The sequence below is a fragment of the Trichomycterus rosablanca genome, chromosome 24 (assembly GCF_030014385.1).
Source record: "Trichomycterus rosablanca isolate fTriRos1 chromosome 24, fTriRos1.hap1, whole genome shotgun sequence".
Classification (NCBI taxonomy): Eukaryota; Metazoa; Chordata; class Actinopteri; order Siluriformes; family Trichomycteridae; genus Trichomycterus; species Trichomycterus rosablanca.
In genome coordinates this window covers 14,889,606-14,916,267 of record NC_086011.1, presented here as the reverse complement: position 1 = coordinate 14,916,267, position 26,662 = coordinate 14,889,606, and the positions used below count along the sequence as shown (strand labels likewise).

The 26,662-nt window shown below is 39.3% G+C and overlaps 1 protein-coding gene across 1 annotated transcript in view; it reads right to left on the bottom strand.

Annotated features, from left to right (window-relative positions):
• Nucleotides 1–4,505: 4,505 nt before the first annotated feature.
• Nucleotides 4,506–26,662, bottom strand: part of ephb2b (eph receptor B2b) — a 248,056-nt gene continuing 225,899 nt past the window's right edge. Inside the window, exons 12-16 of the mRNA XM_062986759.1 lie at nt 17,010–17,225; nt 15,323–15,472; nt 7,926–8,119; nt 6,576–6,731; nt 4,506–4,614 (exon numbers count right to left, since the gene is read on the bottom strand). Coding sequence (XP_062842829.1) covers nt 4,506–4,614; nt 6,576–6,731; nt 7,926–8,119; nt 15,323–15,472; nt 17,010–17,225 — 825 coding nt within the window. The remainder of the gene's footprint in view (nt 4,615–6,575; nt 6,732–7,925; nt 8,120–15,322; nt 15,473–17,009; nt 17,226–26,662) is intronic.

Genomic DNA, 26,662 nt, shown 5'->3' with positions numbered 1-26,662 from the left:
GGTTCAGCGGAGAACAAGAACATATGCCGCTCACAGCTTGCTGTCGGCTCAGCTTTTAGCAGAGGGGTTACAAAGCGAGCCGGGTGCGGCGCCAGTCATGATTATACTCGCCAGTCGTGAACGGGAATGCTGGCACTCACATGTGCGAAACAAAAGTGTTACCAGCGTAATGACGACGCTAGTTATTTTAATAACTGGTGTGTGACATGACGAGTGTTGAGTTTGTTTACACATGCTGGTAGGTTTGGCATGACGTTCGGAGGAAAATTCCACGACCAGTCAGGAGTAGTGAAGCTGGCACAGCAATGAAATGGTTGACGTGCTTTAAGTAACATTCTTACACACTCGTATTCCAACTGTAAAGTTTACACAGCATTTTAAAGGAAAGAACTAAAAAAAACAGAAACGTTTATCTCTGAAGACTGCATGATTTTACGCTAGACAGACTGTCTCTGATTGCCGAGTAGCCACAGTACACGCATCATGAATGCTTATGTAATGTTAGCAGTTCAGTAATAACATGTTCATCACCAGTGACCAATCATAAAGGCTTTCATAATTTCCAGCACGTTTAAAAAAAGCGATTAGCCATGTGAATTGATTTTTTCAACTCCCAGTTAATGAAAGCACAAGAAAAGCACGACTGTATCCCAAACCGCATCCTACAATGTTAATGTTAATAGACCACTGAAGTCGTGTCGTCATTTTGTAGTCCACGCCACGTTGTTATGCCCACAGAGTGCAATGCAAAGAGTCAGATACAGTGGTGTAAAGCACGCCGCCACTGGACTCTAGAGCAGTGGAGACGTGTTCTCTGGAGTGAATCACGCTTCTCCGTCTGGCAATCTAATGGATGAGTCTGGGTTCGGCGGTTACTTGTCTGACTGCATTGTGCCGAGTGTGTGGGGTTGTTTATCAGGAGTTGGGCTCGGGCCCCTTAGTTCCAGTGAAAGGACACTTAATGCTTCAGCATGCCAAGAGATTTTGGACAATTTCATGCTTCCAACTTTGTGGGAACAGTTTGGGGATGTTCCTGTTCTAACCTGACTGCGCACCAGTGCACAAAGCAAGGTCCATAAAGACATGGATGAGCAAGCAACCCGATAGAACACCTTTGGGATGAATTAGAGCGGAGACTGCGAGCCAGGCCTTCTCGTCCAACATCAGTGTCCGACCTCACAAATGCGCTTCTGAAAGAATAAACTTTGTGGAAAGCCTTCCCAGAAGAGTTAAAGCTGTTATAGCTGCAAAGGGTGAGCCGACATCATATTAAACCCTATGGATTAATAATGGGACGTCACTCAAGTCCATATGCGTGTGAAGGCAGATGAGCGAATGACTTCCGTATGCAACAACTTAGTATAGTGGGAAAGAAAAGGAAGACTGAAGGAACATTAAATACTGAAAGCCTGTGCATTTGAGCAGGGGGTTAAGGGATTTGTATAAGGTAGGCATCACTGAAAAACCAATCTCTCTCGTCCCATTTCTCTCTATATACTTCCACCATTCAGATTATAAAATAGTAATAATTATAGTGATGCATGGAGCTACTGAGCCTTCACTGTAACATGAAGGCTGAACATACCAGTACACACAACACACAATCAAAACAAACCTGTGGTTGTTCAAAACCAGGACAGGATGTATAAATCTGCAGCTTATGCCTACAGCACTCTGGCACCAGATAAATTCAATGGAAGATTTTGATCGATGGCAGCAAACGAAGATGCGCAGCAGAAGCGAACGAAGTCTCGACGCATCCGCGGCCGGAGGACCGGCGCCAGACGAGGACCGTAGCACACGAAGCCGTTCCCATCGCTCTTTTCAGTGAAGGTTCAAGAGTCAAGTGAGCTTATGTGAACCGAAGTGTGTTGGAAGCGAGCGGCCGAGAGAGGTTTTAACGTATTAAAGATGTACGTCAACCCTGAGGTTACAGAGCGGAGGAGGTCTTCGGTGGGCTTAGCTAGTCGAAGTGTAATTCAGCTCTGTTAACCACAAGTGACCTTCACGCCAGGACTCACACACACGTGTATATATACACAACGTAGCGCAGCAGGAGTCGTCTGTGGTTTTTGCGTCTGGTCAGTGTCTTCCGCGCCGCTCGGTATGGCCATTCTCAGACTCCCTGCGCTCCTTGGATAGCACTCAACCCATCTCTTGGCCGTAATAAGCCAAACAAAAAGCTCCTGTTTTATTTTTAATAAAAAATTCTGTACACTAAAAGCCAACACGTCGTCCTTTATGAATATTTACATATTTCTAAAAGATACATTTCTTAGGAACCATTGGTGACTTGTATTGTTTAGATTATACATGAGGTTGATTTTACCCAGCATTTAAAACATGGTGTGTTTGTGTCTCAGCCCCTCATTCCAGAACTAATTGTACCTCTTATAAAGTGTTCTATCAGTACCGTTAATTCGTTTATATCTAGACCAGGGGTGTCCATACTTTTGTGGCTTGAGATCTACTATGTTAATCGAAAGGTAATCGCGATCTACTTTTTAAAAAGGTTTAGCTTCTTTAAATGCGTTCCAGTTGCCTATATTGGTATTCAGCAGTACAGGGCAAGTGTGGATCCAGTGGATCCAGTGTATCAAACACTGGTGCGTCAAACCATCACAAAGCATCACACACTCATTTATCCACTCACTCACACATACAGGTGCAATTTAGAGCAGCAACTACACTTACTGAGTTCGCCCAGCTTCCATGTGTGCGACAAGGCGAGCGAAGCCTCCGCGCGACGTCCGTAGTTGTTCACTTTCTCTGCAATTATGTCACATTGGTTGCCAAAGCCAGGATGAAGTATGCTGAGGTGCACTGTGTGATCGACTGGTAGATGGCGATTGACGTATTGGGTACCCCTGATCTAGAGGCTGGCTACTTCTATCCTAAGGAAGCGTTCACAGGGACATTTTCATTAGACAAGGGGCGAACAAAAAGAGTGCATGTGAAGGAGGTCACGAGTGCAATAGGGGGTTATGGTAAAGTGATTTGCATATCCTACCCTATTTAATATGCCTATTTTACAAATATGCACCACAATTTGTGTAATAACTGCTTGTAATACAGTTTGAGAAGTGAGTTTTCCACAGTGATTTAAAAAAAAATATGCATCCAACAACCCAGCACCAAAAATCAATGTGTTTTTTTTTTAAACTGACAAAAACGTTCTTGTAAACGCAGCCTACTGACCCCGAACAAGCATGTCAAAACAGTGCAGTAAACTCAGGCTCTCCATGAAGTCATCCGTTCATAACACGGCATGCTCCGAGACACCGAGGGTTCACCCTGTCACACACGCTTACACACACAACGCTGAATACGTCAGATTTGCAGAAAGTAATCATGGAAACTAGATAAACAGGAATTAATATGGATGTGCACTCGGGGTCCTTCGATGTAAAAAAAATAATAAATAAAAATAATACAAGCTAGATATTTGTTAGGAGGACCGTAGATGATACTGAAATGTTACGTTTTCTATAATATGGAAGAAAAAATAGGTCACAAAATGATCAAAGCAGTTTATCATTGACGAAAATGAAATAGTGGTCACATGACCGGTGAGTAGGCTGACATCCCGATGATTTTGAAGTGCCTGCGATATGTACAAGGATGACCCGTGAGGTAGGACAGACAAACGTCCTATTTGGCAGGTTAAAAACGTCAGTAGAAGCAATATTTTCCCTTGATGAGTGGAAGAAGACTGGCGGACTGGAGGAGATCATCAAATTACTATCTAGGAGAAGACTATTTCGCTTTGCATGACTTCAAATCTTTAAAAGAGCTAAAAAAAACCAACCCAAAATATTTCTCTTTCATGATGTTTTTCATGTCCTTATCTCTCCCGTCCACAAATATGGGTCCATGGCTTCCTTTGTTCAGAGCCTCTGATTCTCTTCTCAATCCGAGATTTCCACGACAAAATAGATAGAATAAAATCTCAGCACGTCGTCCGTCGTCGTACCGTTTTCCCGTCTCCGCCCTTTTAAAGGGAAGCCTTGCGAAGAAATCCATCTAGATTACAATTTACACATCTCTACATGTCATATATCCCGTGTTCATGTAGTTTTTATTTAAAAATCTTTAAAAAATGACTAAAAAGAACATAGAGGTGAATAAAGTCGTAAATTAAAAACTATACTGAAGTAAAAGAGGAGAATAGCATGCTGGCGGGTAATAAAAATTGCTTAATTACGATTTGGCAGTCGCTGCATTGCTGTTCCGCGAAACGGAAACGTAAATGGAAACTGATGGGTTGCTAAGGTCTTGCGGCGATCGCCGGGGGGCGATGCTTCGCAGTGTAAATTAAAGAAGCAGGCTGGGTGGTCATGCGGGGCAGGGTTCGGAAAAGAGGACCGGAGGTAAATTCCCTTAAAAAAATACGCCGTCCGAAGTCCAAAGTGGGAAAACAAAATCAGCCTCGGCGCATCCTCCGTCCGTCCGTCTGTCCGCCCGTACGTCCCCGCTCCGTCTCTTCTCACAGTGAAGCCTGGAGGTCAAACCTCCACCGACTGGATCTGATTCATCTGCGCCCTCATCATCTGCACGCTGTTCAGAATCTTCTTCTGATGACCCGCCAAAGTCACACCTACCCTGAGGATGTCCCTATAGAACACACACACACACACACACACACACACACACACACACACACACACACACACACACACACACACACACACAAAACAAAGGCAGCGTCAGCAAAACGTGTCCACGTTCGGTCGGGCGCGTTCGCTATTCCAAAATAAACGAATGTCAGCTAAAAATTAGCTGGATTCCTTCCAGGCGCTTTTCACGTCGGCCTGTTTGTTTCGCTAACTATGACCCCTCACGGGTCTTTGTTCCTGTCGGGGTGCAGGGATCACAGTCTGTGATTTATGGACGGAAATGAGCAGCTACGGCTCATATTTCATTCGTAGAAACATGTTAAATATGCGAAAGAACAGCTAAAGTCTAAAGCAAATATTTATTGAATGCATCTAAAGAGGCGACAGTACTTACAAAGACGCCTAAAAACACAACAAAAGCGTTACGCAGACAAAACATGTATAACAATAGAAGTTCTTGCTTATAAACAAAAGAGATTTTTGCTCGTAAGTTGCACATATTAACATTAAAACCACCTCCTTGTTTCTACACTCATTGTCTATTTTATCAGCTCGACTAACCAAGTAGAAGCACTTTGTAGTTCTACAATTACTGACTGTACTCCATCTGTTTCTGTACATGCTTCATTAGCCCCAGTTTATGCTGTTCTTCAATGGTCAGGACCCCCACAGGACCACTACAGAGCAGGGATTATTTAGGTGGTGGATCATTCTCAGCACTGCAATGACACTGACATGGTGGTGGTGTGTTAGTGTGTGTTGTGCTGGAGTTCAAAAATACCATGTCCACTCACTGTCCACTCTATTAGACACTCCTACCTAGTTGGTCCACCTTGTAGATGTAAAGTCAGAGACGATCGCTCATCTATTGCTGCTGTGTGAGTGGGTCATCTTCTAGAACTTCATCAGTGGTCACAGGACGCTGCCCATGGGGCGCTGTTGCCTGGATATTTTTGGTTGGTGGACGATTCTCAGTCCAGCAGTGACAGTAAAAACTCCATCAGCGCTGCTGTGTCTGATCCACTCATACCAGCACAACACACACTAACACACCACCACCATGTCAGTGTCACTGCAGTGCTGAGAATGATCCACCACCAAAATAATACCTGCTCTGTAGTGGTCCTGTGGGGGTCCTGACCATTGAAGAACAGCATGAAAGGGGGCTAACAAAGCATGCAGAGAAACTGATGGACTACAGTCAGTAATTGTAGAACTACAAAGTGCTTCTATATGGTAAGTGGAGCTGATAAAATGGTTAATCCGCACTATGAGGTGGTCCTAGCCGTCCTACAGCAATTCAGTTAGCAATCACTTAGTTAAAATGTCCAAGATTTCAAAGTCTAAAGCAGTTAAAAATACTACTCAGGTAACTGAGTATGGAAAACTCCCAAAAATTCTGTGGACGCAGAGAGGGGTGTGGCAAAATACGGACGAGAATTTTCGTCTTTGAGGTTGTCGCTGGATGTTCGAGGTTTACATTCAACCATTAAGTTAGACTTCGACATCCTGGACATTTTGACTAAGCGATTGCTAACTGAATTGCCGTAGGATGGCTAGGACCGCCTCTTAGTGCAAATTAACCAGTAAACGTGAGGCACTTGAAACATTAAAACCACCTCCTTGTTTCAATCCCAGTATAACAGTACTTATGGGAAAAACTGGAACGTCTACTATTGTCCAGGTTTCATCTAAAACACTGATGTTGTTTGGAATAAATTAAAGAAAATCTTTACAATCGTCTTGAGTTTGAGGCGTTTTAAAGTTAGCAGTGCTCATCTATTCTTGCTTTCTATCTGAATCCAGTCAGCGTGTTTAACAATGGGTCAGTACTCAGCAGTTCTGAAGTCACGGTGGTCAAGTTCTGCTTAGCTCTGCTGAGTTTTATACCTGGATGCTCTCTTTCTACTTTTTAATTATCTCTCACGTTTTCTCTCTGCCTCTTCAGGCAGCACTTACTCCATTGTCATCTGTGAGACCAGATCGAAGCTGGTGAAGTCAGCGTTGGCAAAGTTGTCTTTGTATTGGCCCATCTTGATAGCGTCTAACCAGTCGTCCACGGTGCTGAAGCTTGAGAAGTCGGGCAGGCTGCGGTCCAGCAAGGGCAAGTGAACGCTGTGAAGGACACAGAGGTAATCTTTAAATGTATGGTCATTATCCAGCACTATTCTTAGAACGGCGATAAATATAAACACAATCTAATAATCTTTGTCTGCATTATTAGATACACCTACTTTATTCCTACTCTTATTGGCCATTATCAGCTACTTGCGAGTAATTTGCTATTTTGTTTATGCATTTTCTCCCCTTTTTCAGCATGTCCAATTGCCCTATTGCGTCATGCTTCCTCCCCACCAATGCCGATCCCTGCTCAGATTGAGGAGAACGAAGCTAACCCACGCTCCCTCCGACACGTGGGCAGCAGCTGTATGCATTTTGTCACCTACACTTTGACGAGTGCAGTGCAGCTCAGCGTTATGTACGGAGAGACACACCCTGACAGCACTCTTTTCTCATCTCTGTGCAGGCGCCATCAATCAGCCAGCAGAGGTCATAATTGCATTAGTTATGAGAGAGACCCCACCCTTTTAGTCCAGTCTTTTCCCACCCAGCAGACTAGTGGCCAATTTTTTCTGCTGCAGGCACTGCCAATTGGGCCTGCTATGGGGTACACTGCACACCTGGGCACCTACAGCTACTATTTCATCCTCTTTACTTTGTACATCAATGGAAGAAAGGCCACAATAGGACCAGATATTAATTGAGTAGTGGAACATTTAGGGCCCATCCCATCTAGTAGGAGCAGCATTGTTGGCACTGCAGTCTCGACTTGCAAGTGGCCACTAGTCTGCTGGGTGGGAACGACTAAGAACTAAACATGGGCATGAGGTCTTCAACGTTGTCTAAGGACCCTTAGTAGCCTAAGGCATCTGTATAGAAGTGGAGGAACGCAGAGATCAGTGTGTGACTCTCCATGCATGAGACTGACCTCACACGTGCAAATCCACAGAAATATAATCGAGTAAGAGCGTCGAAGCACTGCGCACGCATCGAAGGGAGTGTGTGTCAGGCAAATGGGTTTGTAATAGCTATGACTCTCATTCACTTCCAAGCTATGAGTCTCCCCTCCACTGGACCTCATATCCCATTCTTTTACAATCAGCATGGGCATCCACACCCACGTTTCCTTTGCTTTTGCTGCCCTACTAAGCCGTCATGCATTTTATATTATACAGCATATACAGACGTTCTCAGAAAACCGTCATATGGCATGCCAAACAATCTCATTAGGATCACTGCTGGTCCTACCCTGAAGAAAGAGGTGTCATGGCCTTCAGGGTGTTGGGGTTACGGATCATCTTGTCCAGGTTGTTGACAATCTGGCTGAATTTGGGTCGGTTGTTGCGGTCCTTCTGCCAGCAGTCAAGCATGAGCTGGTGCAGGGCGCTCGGGCAGTCCATGGGCGGAGGAAGCCTGTAGTCCTGCTCGATGGCATTGATCACCTGCAGTGGACACGGACATAAATATATGAAAGAATCTAATAGAGTTATCAGATCCTGAAGTATCTATTATTATTTATTGTATATATATCATATTAGTCACTATGAGACTAAATGGTTTGAAGTATATATTAAAACAAACTGTGATGTAGCTAGTTAATAAAAAAGATGCTTCTAAGTCCACTGTTATTGTGCTTTACACCACTTCAGTCAACTGATTCTGTGAGGCTGCTTGGCTATGAAAGGTCTACACGGCTCATAAGAACCAGTTCTTGTGCTTCTGTTGCTTCCAGAAGCAGTTTAGAATTCAATCCAGGACAACTGGTGGTCTGTGAGATCTGTATGGGTGGCCACGCCTGACTAAAATTACTACGTTTGATGATTTTCCAGGCCAAGCTAGTGTCGGGAGCTTTCTTCTTTCAGTCTAGCAACCGAAATCCATCATCAGTACGCTTCAGGTCGAAAGACTGACAACACGATAATGCTTTTTGTCCATAAAACAGTTCGAATTTGCTCTAGCAGTGCATCATCGTCCCGGTTTGGTCCCCCCGGATTGCTGAATGAGACGTTCGGTTGAGCAGTTAAGATGCTTTTGTATACGGAAGAATTCATGCAGCTGCCGCCGTCTGTAGACACATCATCAATTAAGACAAATGAGCCAGATCCTCTGGCGACCGCATATGTACCATACGGGTTTCACAAAGAGATGGTATTCTTCGGATCACTGGGAATTTTACTTCCCACATTTTCCTTATTCCATCATTTTTGGACAGGATAACCTTTATGTAATTTATTTATTTGGTTTGTTCAGTAACTGCTCATGTTGTATTTAAAGCTACAGCCTGGTGTTTTTGTTCTGAGGGTTTTCCAGATGTGAAGTCCAACACATAAGAGAAAAAATGCCCTCACAAACTACTCATTGTTTTAAGAATTTGATAAAATTCTATTGTTTAAAGTCTAAATTGTCCTTTACTTCTGGTGTTCACCAGATATCTTCTCTGTTCCATCGTTTTATAAGCTTTTCTCACAGTGAGGAACATAAATTGTCCTGTGGTGTGACATCACATTACACTAAAATAATAAAAAAAAAAGAATATGTACTAAGAATTTTAAATATATTTTTACATTTACATTTTCGGCATTTTTTAGCAGACGCTTTCATCCAAAGCGACTTACAGTTGTGACAGTATACAATCTAAGCAATTGAGGGTTAAGGGCCTTGCTCAAGGACCCAGCAGTTGCAACCTGGCACAGGTGAGGTTTGAACCGGCAACCTTCTGATTACTAGTCCAGTACCTTAACCACTAGGCTACAACTGCCCTGCAAATATAGATCATTAGTCAAAGTTCAAGGGTCCCTTTATGCAAACTAAAGGAACAGTTCAATTGACGTTCCATTTCAACCGTGTGTAGTAAGGTTTATGCAAGCCACTCACATCAAACTAGTCAAACCATGGTTTTAGATAGATTAGATAGAAAGATAGATTCAACTTTATTTTCATTGCTCAGTACAGGTACAAGGCAACGAAATGCATATGATTAATATGAGTATAAAGTTATAAATATAGCTATTTACATATATGGAATTATATCTCTATCTATCTATCTATCTATCTATCTATCTATCTATCTATCTATCTATCTATCTATCTATCTATCTATCTATCTATCTATCTATATATATATATATATATACATAGTACTATATACATAATAGAAATAATAACAATAAGCATATGAATAAATATGGGTATGTATTATAATAATAACAGTAATAATAATAAAAGATTAGTTGCGTATACATTATATAAATAACAGTAATAATACTAAAAGATTAGTTGGGTATACATTATATAAATAACAGTAATAATTATAAAAGATGTGTAAATAATAACTATACAACTGTAACTATAACTATGCAAGGATGGTGCAAAATAACTATAACTATAACCATATATATAAATACATATATATGTATGACAGTTGTGTAGTCCAGGGTGTTGATGGTATTAACGAACCTCGCTTTGATTTGGTTAAGGTACTGGACAGGTAACAAGTTGCTACTGTTGGGTCCCTATGCAAGGCCCTTAATCCACAATTGTTTGAACTGTATTCAGTGATAATTGTAAGTCGCTTTGGATAAAAACGTCCAATAAATGCCTTTTCCAAACTGTTTCTACAAAGTTGGAAGCATATAATTACAGTATGTCATTTTTTTTCGGTGCCTTGCTTAGCATTTTCATGGTGAACAGTGGACTCATCATGGCCCTAATCTGGATGAAGCAGTTACTAAAGATTGATGAATGAATAATAGAATATTGCAGTTGATTAGGTACATCTTGTAACATCTATAGGACCTATTATACTCCATGCCACCAGAGGGCAATGTCTCCAGATTTCTGAGTACTGTTTGCACTGGAACTTTTACCCCACTTCGAATTAATAGCCTCTGGACGCTGAGCAGTTGAAGCAGTTACTAAAGATAAAGCAGTTACTAAAGATTGATGAATGAATAATAGAATATTGCAGTTGATTAGGTACATCTTGTAACATCTATAGGAGCTATAATACTCCGTGCCACCAGAGGGCAATGTCTCCAGATTTCTGAGTACTGTTTGCACTAGAACTTTTACCCCACTTCGAATTAATGGCCTCTGGACGCTGAGCCGAGTTGCGAAGCCTTGCAGTCCCTTTTCTTGTATTCTTGTAAGGTAGTTCCGTATTTTTGGTTTCTCGTTTTGGTACTCTGACTCTGGACAGTTTTTTTTTTTGGACTGCAAGTTCTGGACTGTGTTTTGGAGCTGTTTTGGTGCTGTTGGAACCACACCTTTCCACCTCGTCATCAATGTTACACACCTATCTGGTACGTATGTTCATTAATTACTGTATTATCTACACCAAAGTAGACAAAATACAGATTAACTTTGTGGGTATACAAGCAGCCCATTTGCTGCTTTGAACACATGTATTCCAACCCTGACAAGATTAAGCATCTAAAATTTATGAAGTATAGCATGTTTCCCATGTTTGGAAATCCTCCGCCGGCTGGTAACAAAGAAGAGTACTCTAGCTTCACATGTGTTAGGGGGGACATGGATGATGCGCATGAGGCATTGTTCATTCAGGCAATAATGTAAAAATTCTAACCTGGTCCTCGCTTTAGCAAGCAAAGAAACAAAACCTGCGTCCGACGTGCCATCTAGAATCAACAATACACGTTTCCTTTCAAGCTCTCTAGTGCATTAAATAATCTCTCAATGACCCAGGGCTGGCAGAGAATCAACCGAGCAGCCAACGATCCAATTATATAATGGTCCTAAAATGAGAGGACTGTATAAAAAGGGTCGTAATTCCTACATGTTTCCCCCCTAACAGAGTCATAAATACCCTGCACATTAACCCGCTGGTCATTGTGTCATTTTAAATCCAATGTTAAGTGCAGAGGCAAAATAAAAACCACTGATAAATTGAAGACCGGACTGTACGCTGCATCAGCAAAATGTAGTGCATTTTAAAAATATTACAAACCTACCAACATTGAGTTTTATATATCTGTCTGTATACTACATGTCTAGCGAGAGCTTAGACCATGGCAGGAAATTCAGGATTGATCGGTTCTCTTTATAAATGCACCGTGATCATTATCTTTGTCAGAAAAGAACCCTGGGAAGCCATTTATCATCTCTTGCACACACATGTGCACACGTACACAGATCATTAATCAGAGCAGACCTGTTTAAAGTCATATTAGGATTCTTAAATGTTGGACGGCATGATGCCCATGCAACCACGCGTTTCATCATGTTAGGCTACGTTTAAAATATATACACTGATCAGCCATAACATTAAAATCACCTCCTTGTTTCTACACTCACTGTCCATTTTATCAGCTCCACTTACCATATAGGATCACTTTGTAGTTCTACAATTACTGACTGTAGTCCATCTGTTTCTCTTTATGCTTTTTTTTAGCCTATATCACCATGTCCTTCAATGGTCAGGACTCTCCCAGGACCACTACAGAGCAGGCATTATTTGGGTGGTGGATCATTCTCAGCACTGCAGTGACAATGACATGGTGGTGGTGTGTTAGTGTGTGTTGTGCTGGTATGAGTGGATCAGACACAGACACATGGAGTTTTTAAACACCTCAGCATCCTGTGACCACTGATGAAGGGCTAGAAGATGACCGACTCAAACAGCAGCAATAGATGAGCGATCGTCTCTACAAGGTGGACCAACTAGGCAGGAGTGTCTAATAGAGTGGACAGTGAGTGGACACGGTATTTAAAAACTCCAGCAGCGCTGCTGTCCACTCATACGAGCACAACACACACTAACACACCACCACCGTGTCAGTGTCACTGCAGTGCTTAGAATGATCCACCACCCAAATAATACCTGTTCTGTAGTGGTCCTGTGCCTGACCATTGAAGAACGGGATGAAACAGATGGACTACAGTCAGTAATTGTAGAACTACAAAGTGCTTCTATGTGGTAAGTGAAGCTGATAAAATGGACAGTGAGTGTAGAAACAAGGAGGTGGTTTTAATGTTATGTCTGATCAGTGTATTTCTATATCTATTATTTTCTTATATTCTGTGAATATGGTGCCAGATCTAAATCGAGAACTAAATGAAAAAAGACAAGGTGTTGATTTAGGACTACCCCCTGCAACTCTGCTTTCTGGGCTTCAATCTGATTCCATTCTCCACAGCTCTCAATCATATCCAGACTCGCTATTACTGTCAGTACAAACATGATTAACGTGGCTCCGTAATCTACACGCGGAGCAAATTCTGTTTGGAAAATATGCTGCGAGCTGTAAAAGAAAATTCCCACTGTCACTCTTTGTTTAGTTACGTCTCATCCTCCGTATTAACCGCTCAAGCCAGATTTTCCCAGTTCCTGCTCTGAATGCAGATTGCAACATCATCCGCGCTCACCCGATACCCTCTGCCCGCGCCGAGGTGAACCGGAGATGCGCCGAGCTGAGCTGCACACAAAGCCACAATAGGGGAAAGGCGGCAGGACCCGAGCGAGACCCGCTGCTCTCCAGCTCATTACGGAGAGCATTATAGAGCTCTATTCAGCGTCTGATTAATCTCATCCAGTCGCCTCCGACTCGCGGCCCAACGGGGCGAAGGAACGCTGTGTGCAGCTACTAATAAGATAACCGCTGAGATCTGCACTCTCTCTTAGCACATTAGCGTTCACTCTTTTAGTTTGAAACTATTTTCATTATCTGGGCCTGTAATTCGTTTTTCCCCTACCCACCCAAGGGGACGCCGCAAATGGAGGCTGCAGTCAAGGCCGGGAACAGGCAGAACCAGGCGAGCCCCGTGCCTTGCATGTGAAATGAATTTCTTGTGCGTAAGAAACTGTGGAGGGTTTACGTTCAAGGACATATTTGGGAGGGAGGGTGAACATGTATGCCAAAGGGTGCAGCATCTGGCTTGTTGGGTGTATCTGGATAGCCCTAGAATCCTAATTTTGGGAGACATGAGCATTCAAACAGCTGTACTATATTGTAGAGTACCTTCATTTGTCATTAAATAAAATATATAGGTAATATACACCGACCAACCATAACATTATGACCACTGACAGGTGAAGTGAATAACACTGATTATCTCTTCATCACGGCACCTGTTAGTAGGTGGGATATATTAGGCAGCAAGGTCCAAATTGTGATGGCTAGATGACTGGGTCAGAGCATCTTCAAAACTGCAGCTCTTGTGGGGTGTTCCCCGTTTGCAGTGGCCCTCAATAGCTTGCTGTGTGTTCTTTCAAAAGCCACATATGTTCAAAGCTGAACCAGACTAAAGAGTGAGTCTAAATCAAAGCTTTTCACAGTCTGGCACTGCCCAGACTGATGAAGTTCCAGTAGTAGTATTCCTCTGGGCCTCAAATAGTGCTTGACAGATTAATGATGCAGCAAGTCCACTGTTTACGTTCTCTTCTGATTATACCCTGCAGATCTGCCCTCATCTATCACTCAGGCAGAGCGTGTGAGTCCTACAGAGACACCCCACTGACCGTCTGTGATCTAGAGAGCAGGAACAGTGCTTGCGCTCCGGCTCTGGATGCGAGGTCTCTGACGTATAGTTCAGGTCCACTGTTTAATTTTTTTTAAATGATGTGATAATGGTGTTGCTCATTACCACCTACTGCTGTTAGAGCTGTTGGAGGTTTTATTAAGTCATTAAAGTGGATTAAACTCTACCAGTCATACTCATGTTTCTCAAAAGGAGGTTGTTCATTTTTTTATATTAATTTTAAATCAAAGTAACTTGAGCATAAAAAATGCAAAGTTCAATCTAAGGGCATTTTCACACTTATTCTTGGGTTGAGGACCTGAATCCATGTGGACCCTGGGTCACATGAAAAAGTCCAGGGCTAAAATCTGTCTACCTACCTACCTGTCTGTCTGTCTATCTATCTGTCTGTCTATCTGTCTGTCTGTCTGTCTGTCTATCTATCTATCTCTTTCTGTCTGTCTGTCTGTCTGTCTATATCTGTCTGTCTATCTGTCTACCTATCTGTTTAGAAGAGTGGAGGCTTTTATAGCGGCAAGGTGGGCAACTACACAACAATACCATGATGACAGCTTATTTTAAAGTGTTTACTTTTTCTTCTATGTACTTTACGTTCGGTGGATAAAAAATGCTACTTTAGCAGACTGAAGACCATCAGGACATTTTGTTGTGATTAAAGAACACTTTTGCTGTACCACATCTGTACGAAATCCGGGAAAATAGCTTTTCACTTTTTGCTGCAAAATTGTATACAAATGGTAGAGAAAAATTCTAGAAGACGAGAAGAAAACAAGACCGTCTGCACCGTCTGATTATCATAATCATAATGGAAAGGAACAATTGTGAACATTAATAGACGTGCAGTTCATTTTCTATTCCTTGATTCACTGCTTGTGTGTGTGGGTGGGGGGGGGCTTTCTGTGTGGAGTTTGCATGTTCTCTCTGTGTCTGTATGGGTTCAGTCGGGCAAATTAGAGCTACTAGAATATGCCAGACGTGTGAGTGTGCGTGCACCCTGTGATGAACTGGCAACCCGTTTGGGGTATTTTCTGCCTTACGCCCAATGAATCACATTGTATGTATCACATCCCCATGACCCATGAGTCTAAAATAAACAGCATGTACATTAGTGTAAATAGGTTTGCTGGTCCAGATGAAAAGGTACATACGTCTTGATTGGTCATGTCCCAGTACGGCCTCTCTCCGTAGGACATCACCTCCCACATGACGATACCGTAGCTCCATACGTCACTGGCTGAGGTGAACTTCCTGTACTGGATGGCTTCTGGTGCGGTCCATCGGATGGGGATCTTCCCTCCCTGCATCGAGAAACAGCCTTTAAATTCATTTCATTTCAAAAAGCTAATGTTAAACCGGTTGCCAGATTGCAAGGAATTTACTGGTTCTAAATCTAAAGATTTGTTTCTTTTAGTTAAAGATTAGAGATTGCAAAGCAGAATTAGTTTGTACTTTTATATCATTTGGATGTAAAAATTAATTTCAATTTAAAAGGCAAAGGTCAAACGGGTTGCCAGATTGCAAGATCTGTATTTTTATGTCATTTGAATGTAAAAATTCATTTCCTTTCAAAAAACAAATGTTAAACTGGTTGCCAGATTGCAAAAAAATTTTTGGTTTTAAACCTAATTGGTGCTCTTCTTTTAGTTAAATATTAGACCTTGCAAAGCAGAATTAGTTTGTATTTTTATATAATTTGAATGTGAAAATTAATTTCATTTCAAAAAGTGAATGTTAAACCGGTTGCCAGATTGCAATGTATGTATTGGTTCCAATCCTAATTAGTTCTCTTCTTTTATTAGATAGAGCAAAATTAGAGCTTCAAAAGCAAATTAGTTTGTATTTTTTATACAATTTGGATGTATCTAATTCCCATTGCACTTGGATCCCCTGCTGCATAAAGGATATTAGGCTCACAGGTTAGCATATCCCTCTTCTGACACCATAGCTTTTTTTTTTGTTTTTTTTGTTTTTTAAAATTTATTTTTATTTATATTTTTTTTTTACCCCTTTTTCTCCACTTTTAGCGCATCCAATTGTTCAATTAGCATCGTGCTTCCTCTCTGTCTATGCCGAACCCTGCCCTGACGGAGGTGATTGAAGCTAACCCGTATCCCCTCCGAAACACGAGCAGCAGCCAGATGCATCTTTGCCACCCACACATTGACGAGTTTGGCGCCACCTAGCGTTGCATGCGGAGAGACACACCCTAAGGGCACCCTCTCCCATCTCTGTGTAAGCGCCTCCAATCAGCCGGCAGAGAACGCAATCGCATTCTGACAGAGAGAGACCCACATCCGGTTCTTTGTCCCACCCCCCACATGAGCAACCGGCCAATAGTTGCTCATATAGCCACTCAGCTTCGAACCGGTAAAGCAAGGCTGGATTCAATACCACGCTTCTCAGAATCCAGCCCTGGTTGCAGCGCGTTTCTTTTTACCGCTGCGCCACCTGAGCGGCTAACACCATAGCTTTTGATGCATGTTTCATTTTATCGGCTAGTGGCAAATTTCTACAGATACAGACCTTTGTATGACATTCCAGTATTAGTGCTTTAGGAACACGACCAAAAGTATGTGGATACCTGAACATAAGCTTGTTGGACATCTCAAGGTGAGTCTAATGCTGCTTCCCATAAAAATGCCTTTCAAAAAAAAACCTGCCATTAATTATATAATCTTTTATAATATAATAATATATATAATTTTAATTCCTAACAAGATTAATTTAATCCAGCTGTTGGCAAGGTCTGAATTCGATAATTAAGAAGGGTATTCACATACTTTTGGCATATCATGTATGCAATATCACGTCGTGTGTATAATTAAAGTCTCTCACCAGGGCGCTGGTGTAGGTGGGGTCAGACGTGTCGTCCTCCAGAAAGCGTGACAACCCAAAGTCTGACACCTTGCACACCAGGTTACTGTTAACCAGAATGTTCCGGGCCGCCAGGTCACGGTGTACGTAGTTCATATCGGCCAGGTACTTCATTCCCGAGGCGATACCACGCAGCATGCCAACCAGCTGGATCACCGTGAACTGCCCGTCGTTTTGCTACGGTACACAAAAGAACAAAGAAAAAAACTAAGTTACACTGGGTTAATCTGGATGGTTGGTTATTTAGATCGTTCCTGAGTGGGTAAATCAACACAGGCAGAAATGAAAGCAGATGATTTCATCGGTTGTTTGTTTTAGTTTGTACCGAGTTACTCTGCGGTCAGACATGCTTGTTTTTAATCGGATCACATCTACACTCGGTTAGTTTAGGCGATGATTCCGAATGAGAAAGGAAAGACTGGTTTGTATTAGACTAGACGTTGCCTGTCCCAGTGTGAGCCCTGATAAATCCTTCAGCTGTTCTCTGGGCTATAATGAAGTCCTGCATGAGAGGTCCCTGCTGCTTTAACCCAGCTGTAGATCCAGCTGCTGTCATCTGCAGGCCCACCACAGGCACGGTAAATGAGAGCAGCAGGCTTGTGTAGACAGAAAACAGCATCATGTGGGTAGGGATAGACATCTTCGTCTGCGCTTTATTATGCTTGTCTCGGACAGTTGGATGTTTTTGTGATCATCTCTGTGATGTATGCTTGTTCTGAGCTTACAGGAACTGGGAGGCTGATTTGATTTAGAGTAGAAATACTGTGATGCTGTGGTACCTCCTAGTTCTTCCTTTTAGTTTTGCTGTAATAATTAGGGGTGCTGGAGTCTCATGCTATACAATTATAAACTATGTAGTTAATAACATAGCTTGGTAATTGGTTGGGAGTCGTGGAGCAGAATACTTTACTGGCTTGTTCTTTTGAGGTGCAGCACAGACTACACAGAAGATCACGTGTGTAGAGAAGCACACTTTTCCATTGGCTATGGAATGCACTAAATATGTAAACATATACACCGATCAGCCATGACATTAAAACCACCTCCTTGTTTCTACACTCACTGTCCATTTTATCAGCTCCACTTATCATATAGAAGCACTTTGTAATTTTACAATTACCGACTGTAGTCCATCTGTTTCTCTGCATGCTTTGTTAGCCCCCTTTCACACTGTTCTTCAATGGTCAGGACTCTCCCAGGACCACTACAGAGTAGGTATTATTTGGGTGGTGGGTCATTCTCAGCACTGCAGTGACACTGACATGGTGGTGGTGTGTTAGTGTGTGTTGTGCTGGTATGAGTGGATCAGACACAGCAGCGCTCTCTTATAACTGACGCAACTACAACCTCTGCTGGTTGATTGGTGGCACCTGAACAGAGGCAAGGAAGAAGTGCGTTGATCAGGGTGTGTCTCTCCATTCACAGTGTTGATCCATTTACATTTTTAGCATTTTTAGCAGATGCTTTTATCCAAAGAGACTTACAGTTGTGACAGTATACAACCCAAGCAATTGAAGGTTAAGGGCCTTGCTCAAGGGCCCAACAGTGGCAACCTGGCAGTGGTGAGGTTTAAACCGGCAACCTTCTGATTACTGGGCCAGTACCTTAACCACTAGGCTACAACTGCCCTCATCCTGATCCGCATTGCACTCGTCAAGTGTAGGTGACAAAATGCATACGGCTGCTGCCCACATGTCGGAGGTAGCGTGGGTTAGCTTCGTTCTCCTCAATCAGAATGGGGATTGGCATTGTTGGGGAGGAAACATGACTCAATCAGGCAATTGGACGCGCTAAAGTTGGGAGAAAAAAGGAAAAAAAAGAAAAACTACTACTAACTACTACAGTATGTCTGCTATTAGCCGGTCAGGCGTCTACACACATACATGATTGGCTAACATCTGCCAGGTAGGTGGGCCAAAAGAATTCCTCATATCTGCTGCAGGATACTGATCCCTGTCTGAACCCGCCCAGTGCAAGTGAAAAGAAGCGGTTGGCAACTTTACACATGTTGGAGGGGGTGCATGTTAGTTACGGCCCTGCTCGGACAGGGAAGGGCAGTGTGGCAGTCTAGGAGAAATATAAGCAGGGTAATTGAATACGACTAGATTTAAAGTAATAGAATAAAGTTATTATATAGAACTTACTGGCTTAAAGGGAAAGATTAATGCGTGGCTAATCTTTAAAAGCAGAATTGGCAATAATATTATGAATATAAATATAATAATTCATAATAAAATATATTACATATAATAAAACAAAATAAAAATCCACTATTCCAGCAATATTATTATGACTGAGTATTATGTTCTCTCACTACATGATACACAGTTACATCATGAAACGTTTTCTTCCTAGCATTTTTATTATTTTATTAGCATTTTATTAAGCTCTAGCATTACACAGCCTACTTACATCTGTTATTCCTGGAGCAGAAAACTATTCCAAACGTATACTGGATGTTAAAAAGTAATATATTAAGAAGCTACTAGCAAAAGTAAGTAACGTTAATATGAACTGGACGTTAATATAAAATAAAAACAGAGAGCAGTGATTTGTAAACTGCTATCAAGAGGCAAGAGGGAATGAGCCAAATAATTAGGTATAAAAGTAGCATGAACAAAATGATTAGTTGCTTATGAGCAAGGATATTGGCAGTTTACGGGCCAGTGATAGCTCAGTGGTTAAGGTACTGGACTAGTAAACAGAAGGTTGCCGGTTCAAGCCTCACCACCACCAAGTTGCCATTGTTGGGTCCCTGAGCAAGGCCCTTAACCCTCAATTGCTCATCGTGTTCCGCTCACTGTGTAAGTCGCTTTGGATAAAAGCGTCTGCTAAATGCTAAAAATGTAAATGTAATGTAAATATTCAAGAACAGTTTAAGAACAGCGTTTCTCCATGCACATTTGCAAGGAATTTTGGGATTTTACCATCTACAGTTCATGATATTATTAAAAGATTCTGACTGACATATAAAGGAAACAGCTAAAAGTTGATATTGAATAAAAGGTATTACATGCAATTTATTGAGCATTATATATCCTATTAATTTTTTTTTTATTGCTGTTAGTGCTGAAGCAAAAATAGTGAAACTATTCTAAACTTTTGCTGGGAGTTAAGATGTGAAAAACATTACTGTTAATATTTGCAAGGATTTTTTTTCACCAACTACAGTTCATAACATTATTAAAGGCTCTGGATATAAAAGAAACAGCCAAAAGCTTATATTACATAGAAGATATTGCAGTCAGTAAGAATGTATTTTATGTATTCTATGTGTTTTATGTATGTAATAAATAAAATATTAAGAAGCTACTAGCAAAATTAAGTAATATTAATATCAACTGGACATCAATATCAAATAAAAACAGACAGCAGTGATTTGTAAACTGTTATCAAGAGGCATTTGGTTTAAAACAGTAAGAAGGAATCATGCTGTCATAATTGAGTATTAAATGCGCATGAACAAAAGGATTTACTTTTATATACGTTTATGAGCATGTCTAAACAGTTTAAGAACAAAAATTTCTCCATGCACATTTGCAAGGAATTTTGGGATTTCACCATCTACAGTTCATAACATTATTAAAAAAATTCAATAAAACTGTTAAAACTTCTGTGTATATGGGAAACAGCCAAAAGCATAAATTGAATAGAAGTTATTGTAGTCAGTAAAATGTTTTTATTATTTTATTAGCAATTTATTGAGCTCTAGAATTCCAAACTTTTACTAGATATTAAGAAGTAAAATATTAACAACAAAAAAAAACATTAAAATTAACTGGATGTAATTTTCAGGCCAATGCTTTTAGTTAAATTAGCTTTCATTCTCAGCAAAGTTTCTTTGTATTCCCAGTAAACCAATTATTGTGTAATGTACACCAGCACTAAATAAACTCTGCTTTTGTAATCATTGTTACTCTGCGTCTCTGGGAAATCCTCCTCGGCCTTCAGCCTCTCTGCACAGCCGCCGTAATGTGTATCACACATCTACGCTGAGTCTGGCGGAAACCCTTCGTCCTCATTAACCAACCTGAGCTTCTCCTCACGTCCTAACTTATCTCTTTTACACCGAGCTTCCACAGCAATTAACTTTTATAAATTATTCATAAGTTTTAAATCCTTCACAAATACAAATGAGCAGTTTAATCTCCCGACTCTGTTTGCTTATAGTTTAATTGGAGGGACTCTGAGAAGAACAGACAGTTTGGACAGAATAGAATGTTTTGGCTCTTTTTTGATTATATGAGAACTGTTTTGAATTAATGGGTTTATCAGTGGACATGTCTCAAGCATGTCATTTTTACTAATAGTGTTTACTGTTGCACAGTGGCCAATAACCTACTCGAGCAAAATTAACAATACTTTTGATGATATATTAAACCATTTAATGTAGGAAAATTGTACAGTTAAATGTAGCAAAAACAGATCTGTCAATGTTCTAGATCTTTCTCACTGACCTGGAGGTTGGCTGACTTTTAATGGCATTACAGGAAAATTGTAAAAAAAGATAAATAAATAAAATAATAACTTTATCCTATGTATGATAAATGTAATAAAGAATAATATGGTTTTATATATATATATCACCATATGCATCTACATCTTCTACAGTTCATAACATTATAAAAAGACTTGGTAAAAAGAGCCAAAGGCTAAAAGTATCAAAAGCTGTATGTTGAGGAGCACAATCAGCTACTTTAATAATGTATAAAACACCAATACATCCAAAGAACACTAATACTAAGGATTTTTGAGGTTTCACCATCTACAGTTCATAACATTATTAAAAGACTCTGTAAAAAGAGCCAAAAGCATTCAAATCGATATAATGAGGAGCACGAGAAACTACTTTTATGATGTATAAAACATGAATACATCCAAAGAACACTAATACTAAGGAATTTTGAGATTTCACCATCTACAGTTCATACTATTATTAACAGACTCAGTAAAAAGAGCCAAAAGCTAAAAGTATCAAAAGCTGTATGATGAGGAACACAAGCAGCTACTTTTATAATGTATAAAAACACTAATACATCCAAGGAACACTAATAATAATATTTTTTAGGATTTCACCATCTACAGTTCATAACATTATTAACAGACTCAGTAAAAAGTGCTGAGGGTTTTTGGGGTTTTCCCATCTACAGTTCATAACATTTTTAAAATACTCAACTAAAAGCATCAAATGCTGTATGATAAGGAGCATGAGCAGCTACTTTTATGATGTATAAAACACTAATACATCATAAATAATATGTTGTTTATTAAGTAGGTGATAACGTCTGGGTAAATTTATTAGAATAAATACTTCCTATCATATCTTTTCTTTAGTACAGGTAGAAAACTACAGAAAACTGCTCCTGCCTTGTTGGTCCTGATCTCGACAGCCTGTGCCCTTGTTTATCAGTAGAAACCCGTCACACTTGTATGTTCAAGCTTTGATTGTGTCAGCAAATGTCATGTGTCACCGTGCTTGTTCTGGATGTTGACAGCCTAGCACAATCTGGTTTCAGCGTATGAACACATAAACAGAACATAAATAGAACATAAACAGAACACACCTATCTCAGAGGTGCACCGTGTACTCTGCAGTCAAATGTAAATGAAGCTGGAATGAACATCAAGTCAGAAAAAGGGGAGATTTTTTTCTAAGAATGAATAAACCTGCTGACAGGGTGGGGTAAATAAAAACCTAAGAACCTGCGAGTCTGCCCCTAAGATCGTTTTTATGTTTAAAAATACTGATATCATTTACATATCATCAAGTATCAGAATTAATTTCAAGTCTTATTCTTATGAAGTGTCAGTGTGGCTAATCAATATAATCTACATAATCAATATAATTATTTATTAATAATTAATTAATAATTAATACCAAGTCTTATTCTTATGGAGTGTCACTGTGTATCTATATAATCAATAAAAAATTTTAAAAATAAGAGAAAATTTATTAATAACAATTAATAATAATTAATTTATAATTAATTAATTAAGAATTAATTTCAAGCCTTATCCTTATGAAATGTCAGTGTAGTTAATCTACATAATTAATAGAATTATTTAAAAATAAGAGAAAAAACGTATTAATAATCAATTGTAAATAATTCATAATAATTATTAGTTAATTAAATAATTAATTACTAAATTAATTATTAATAAAAAATAAGTAATTAATAAATTTGTAATAGATAAAAAAAAATTGGAGCGCAAAAACAATGAATAATAAATAAATAATTAATTAAAGTGCAAAAAAGGGGAGGGGGTGGCTAGCAGACCAGCGCTTACATTCTGAACACCCCAGGTTTGAATCTCAGCTCTGCTACCGGTCGGCTGTCATCCTCATAATTGGTGCCTTGTGTAAGTAAGACTATTAAGACTATAGTATTAATACTTGTATAAACTGAGGCCTTGTATAATTGGCGCTCTGTACGTACTCATTTTTTCGACATACATTTATCTTCCTGACTGACTGGGAACCATACTGCTGCTTTAAGAAGAAGAGTTGGGTGGGGTAAGAGAGCCCTTCAAAGAGTGCCCTTCAAATTTGCAGGTCAAAGCTCAATTTAAAATGTATAACTATTGTGTTTTGTATATAACAATGAATTAATGTAAAGCCCTTACATTAATTCATGGTTATATACAAAACACAATAGTTACACATTTTAAATTGAGCTTTGACCTGCACATTTGCACATATCAGTTGACTATTGGTTACTTGGTGTCATGTGACCTCAGAGAAGCCACAGAAAGTACACAGATATTATCCCATATGGGTGCAAATGAATTCCTTTCCTTCATTAAAAAAAAGTAACCAGTCTGACCCTCATACACAAGTGTCTGCATGTTACATAAGGATGTAGTTATTCACATCTGAACAGCTTAGCTGAGGTTTCCAAGATTTGTGTATTCGCATTACACAGAGATCAGAGATAATCTCAACAAACACTAGCGAGCAGCAATGGTACCCGCTACCTAAAGGTAACTTCCTTTCCCATGTCCCGCATTGTTTCATGTGATAAATCATTTTTGTTTGCTTAGCTGACACACAATGCACCGTGTTTACTCTAAGAAGACTCAAGGGCCCATGATTGCCCAATGCAACTGCAACAATTCGGCCCACCCACTGGCATTGTTTGGCACGAAGCTTCTTATTGTTTAAAAAAAAAAAAAAAAACCTGAAACATGGAAAGATATAAATAAAGAAAAATGTAAACAGAATTTTTTTTCTGAACTTTCTGTTGTAAAATTATGAAAATTACAACTTCAATGATTAAAAAATGAAAATAAAATGAAATACTACATATAAAGTAACTGCAACAGTTCAGCCGACCCACTGTCATTGTTTGGCACAAAGCTTCTTATTGTAAAAAAAAAAAACATTTAAAAAATAAATAATAATAAAAAAACTGAATCATGGAAAGATATAAATAAATAAAAAAGCAAAACAAATTTTTCCCTAAACTGTACAATTAATAAAATTATTAAAATAACAATGTGAATGACAAAAAAAAAATACTTTTTTATTCTTTATTTTAACTTTTATTTGCCTTTAAAATGCAGTGAAGTAAAATTAAAAGTTAGTAACATTATTCTACTTTATATAATAAACCTATCCAAAGTGTTCTTTTCCGTCTATTGTCAGGTACTTTAAAAAAATTATATTAGCATAAATAATAACAATAATAAATAAAGAGTTTCATTATAAATTATAAGATTATTGTAAACAAAAAGTTATATTTATTTATAAATATTTATTACTGAAGTTTTATATTTAAAAAAAATAATTAAATAAAATCTTCAATAATCTGATATGGTAATTAAATAATATTTATGTACTTATTTATATTTAATTTTTATTCATATTTATTCATGTATTACATCTAATTTTATATGCTCAATTCCATAAATAATAATTATAATAAATAAATTGTTGTATTAGGAAATGCAGTTTAAAAAAATCAAAATTACAGATTAGTGTAAACAAAAGTAATATTTAACAATTATATTTATTTATAAATATCTATTATTAAATTTTATATTTTAAAAATAAATAATTAACCAATAATAATCTGATATGGTATGTAAATAAGTATATTTATTTATTTATGTTTAATTTTTTTTTCATATTCATTTATGTATTCATGTATTATATCTAATTTTATTTGCTCAATTCTCCTCCAATTTTCCATAAATAATAATTACAGTAAATAAATAGTTTTATAGAGTTTTATTAGGAAATACAGTTTGAAAATCTACATTATCAGATTATTGTAACAAAAGTAATGTTTAACAATTATATTTATTTATAAAAAAACTATGTGATGTGGTATTTAAATAATTATTTATTTATTTATTAATATTTACTTTTTTTCAAATTTGTATATGATTCCATTTCTGTGCACTCCAGTGACATATGCTCATCTGCCACTAGTACAAAATTCTTGCAAGATAGCCATAGACTAGTATACTAACACCAGCCGACTAGATCTTAACACCAGCCAGGAATCCCTCTTGCAGCAGCAAAGAGAAGAATACTAATCTATATACTACACAGTATATTGTATACTCTAGTATACCATACATACACACATGCATATCTATGTAAATACATTTAAAAATACATGAATAATTATATATGCATATACATGTATAAGTATATATATATATATATATATATATACATACATAAGAGATAAAGATAAAAAATAAAATATTATACGTAAATAAAATATAAAAAAGTAAACATAAGACCCTGCTATATCGTGACTTTCCTAGTTCCCTGCTGCATGCCTTCAATGTGACACTTGTTTCCAGTCAAGAACAGACAAGACATCAAAAGCGCATTTACACATGTAGCAACAAAGAAGCTCCAAAATGATTCCTAAGTAAACTCAGTAAAGCCCTGCAGCTTAAATAAAACACTGTAGGCTTCCTGAAAAAAATCTAAAAACCTTCACACCCTCATTTAGCATTCACTGCAATTCATCATCCATAATACATTTATTAAAGTCAATTTTAAAACTGCCTGGCAGGACACATGGCGGTCATATAGTCGCCATAATCGTATGTTGCATGTCCCAACACGAGCTCACCACACCATCAGCACGGCACAAGCCTGCACCATATTAAGGGTGAGGCTCGGGTTAATCCGAACCAAAAGTTTTAACTGTTGGACGCTTTCGTTCCATTTTATTTACCTAACTTCGCCTATACGAACAACGATTGGCTGTTCAAGGGCAGGGTGCCGGAGGGGACCTTATAACTGATGCAATTACGATCTCTGCTGGCTGATTGATGGCGCGTGCACAGAGATGAGGGATAATGTGATCAGGGTGTGTCTCTCCGTACACAAAGCAGATCCGCAAATGAACTTGCCTCGTGCAGGTGAAAAGATGCAGTCGGCTACTGTTAGTCACGGCTCTCCTCGACCAGGGTGGAGTTCAACATCAGTAGAGAGGAAGCTCTACTGAAGATGAGCTTCTTGGACGTTCCAATCTAAAGCCACGATCATCAGTACGGCATTGTCACTTCCATGTTCATTATACCATCACTACTCTGGAAGGGCTTTGGCCACCGCATTTATTTTCCCATTACCCCTTCAGGTTTGTGGC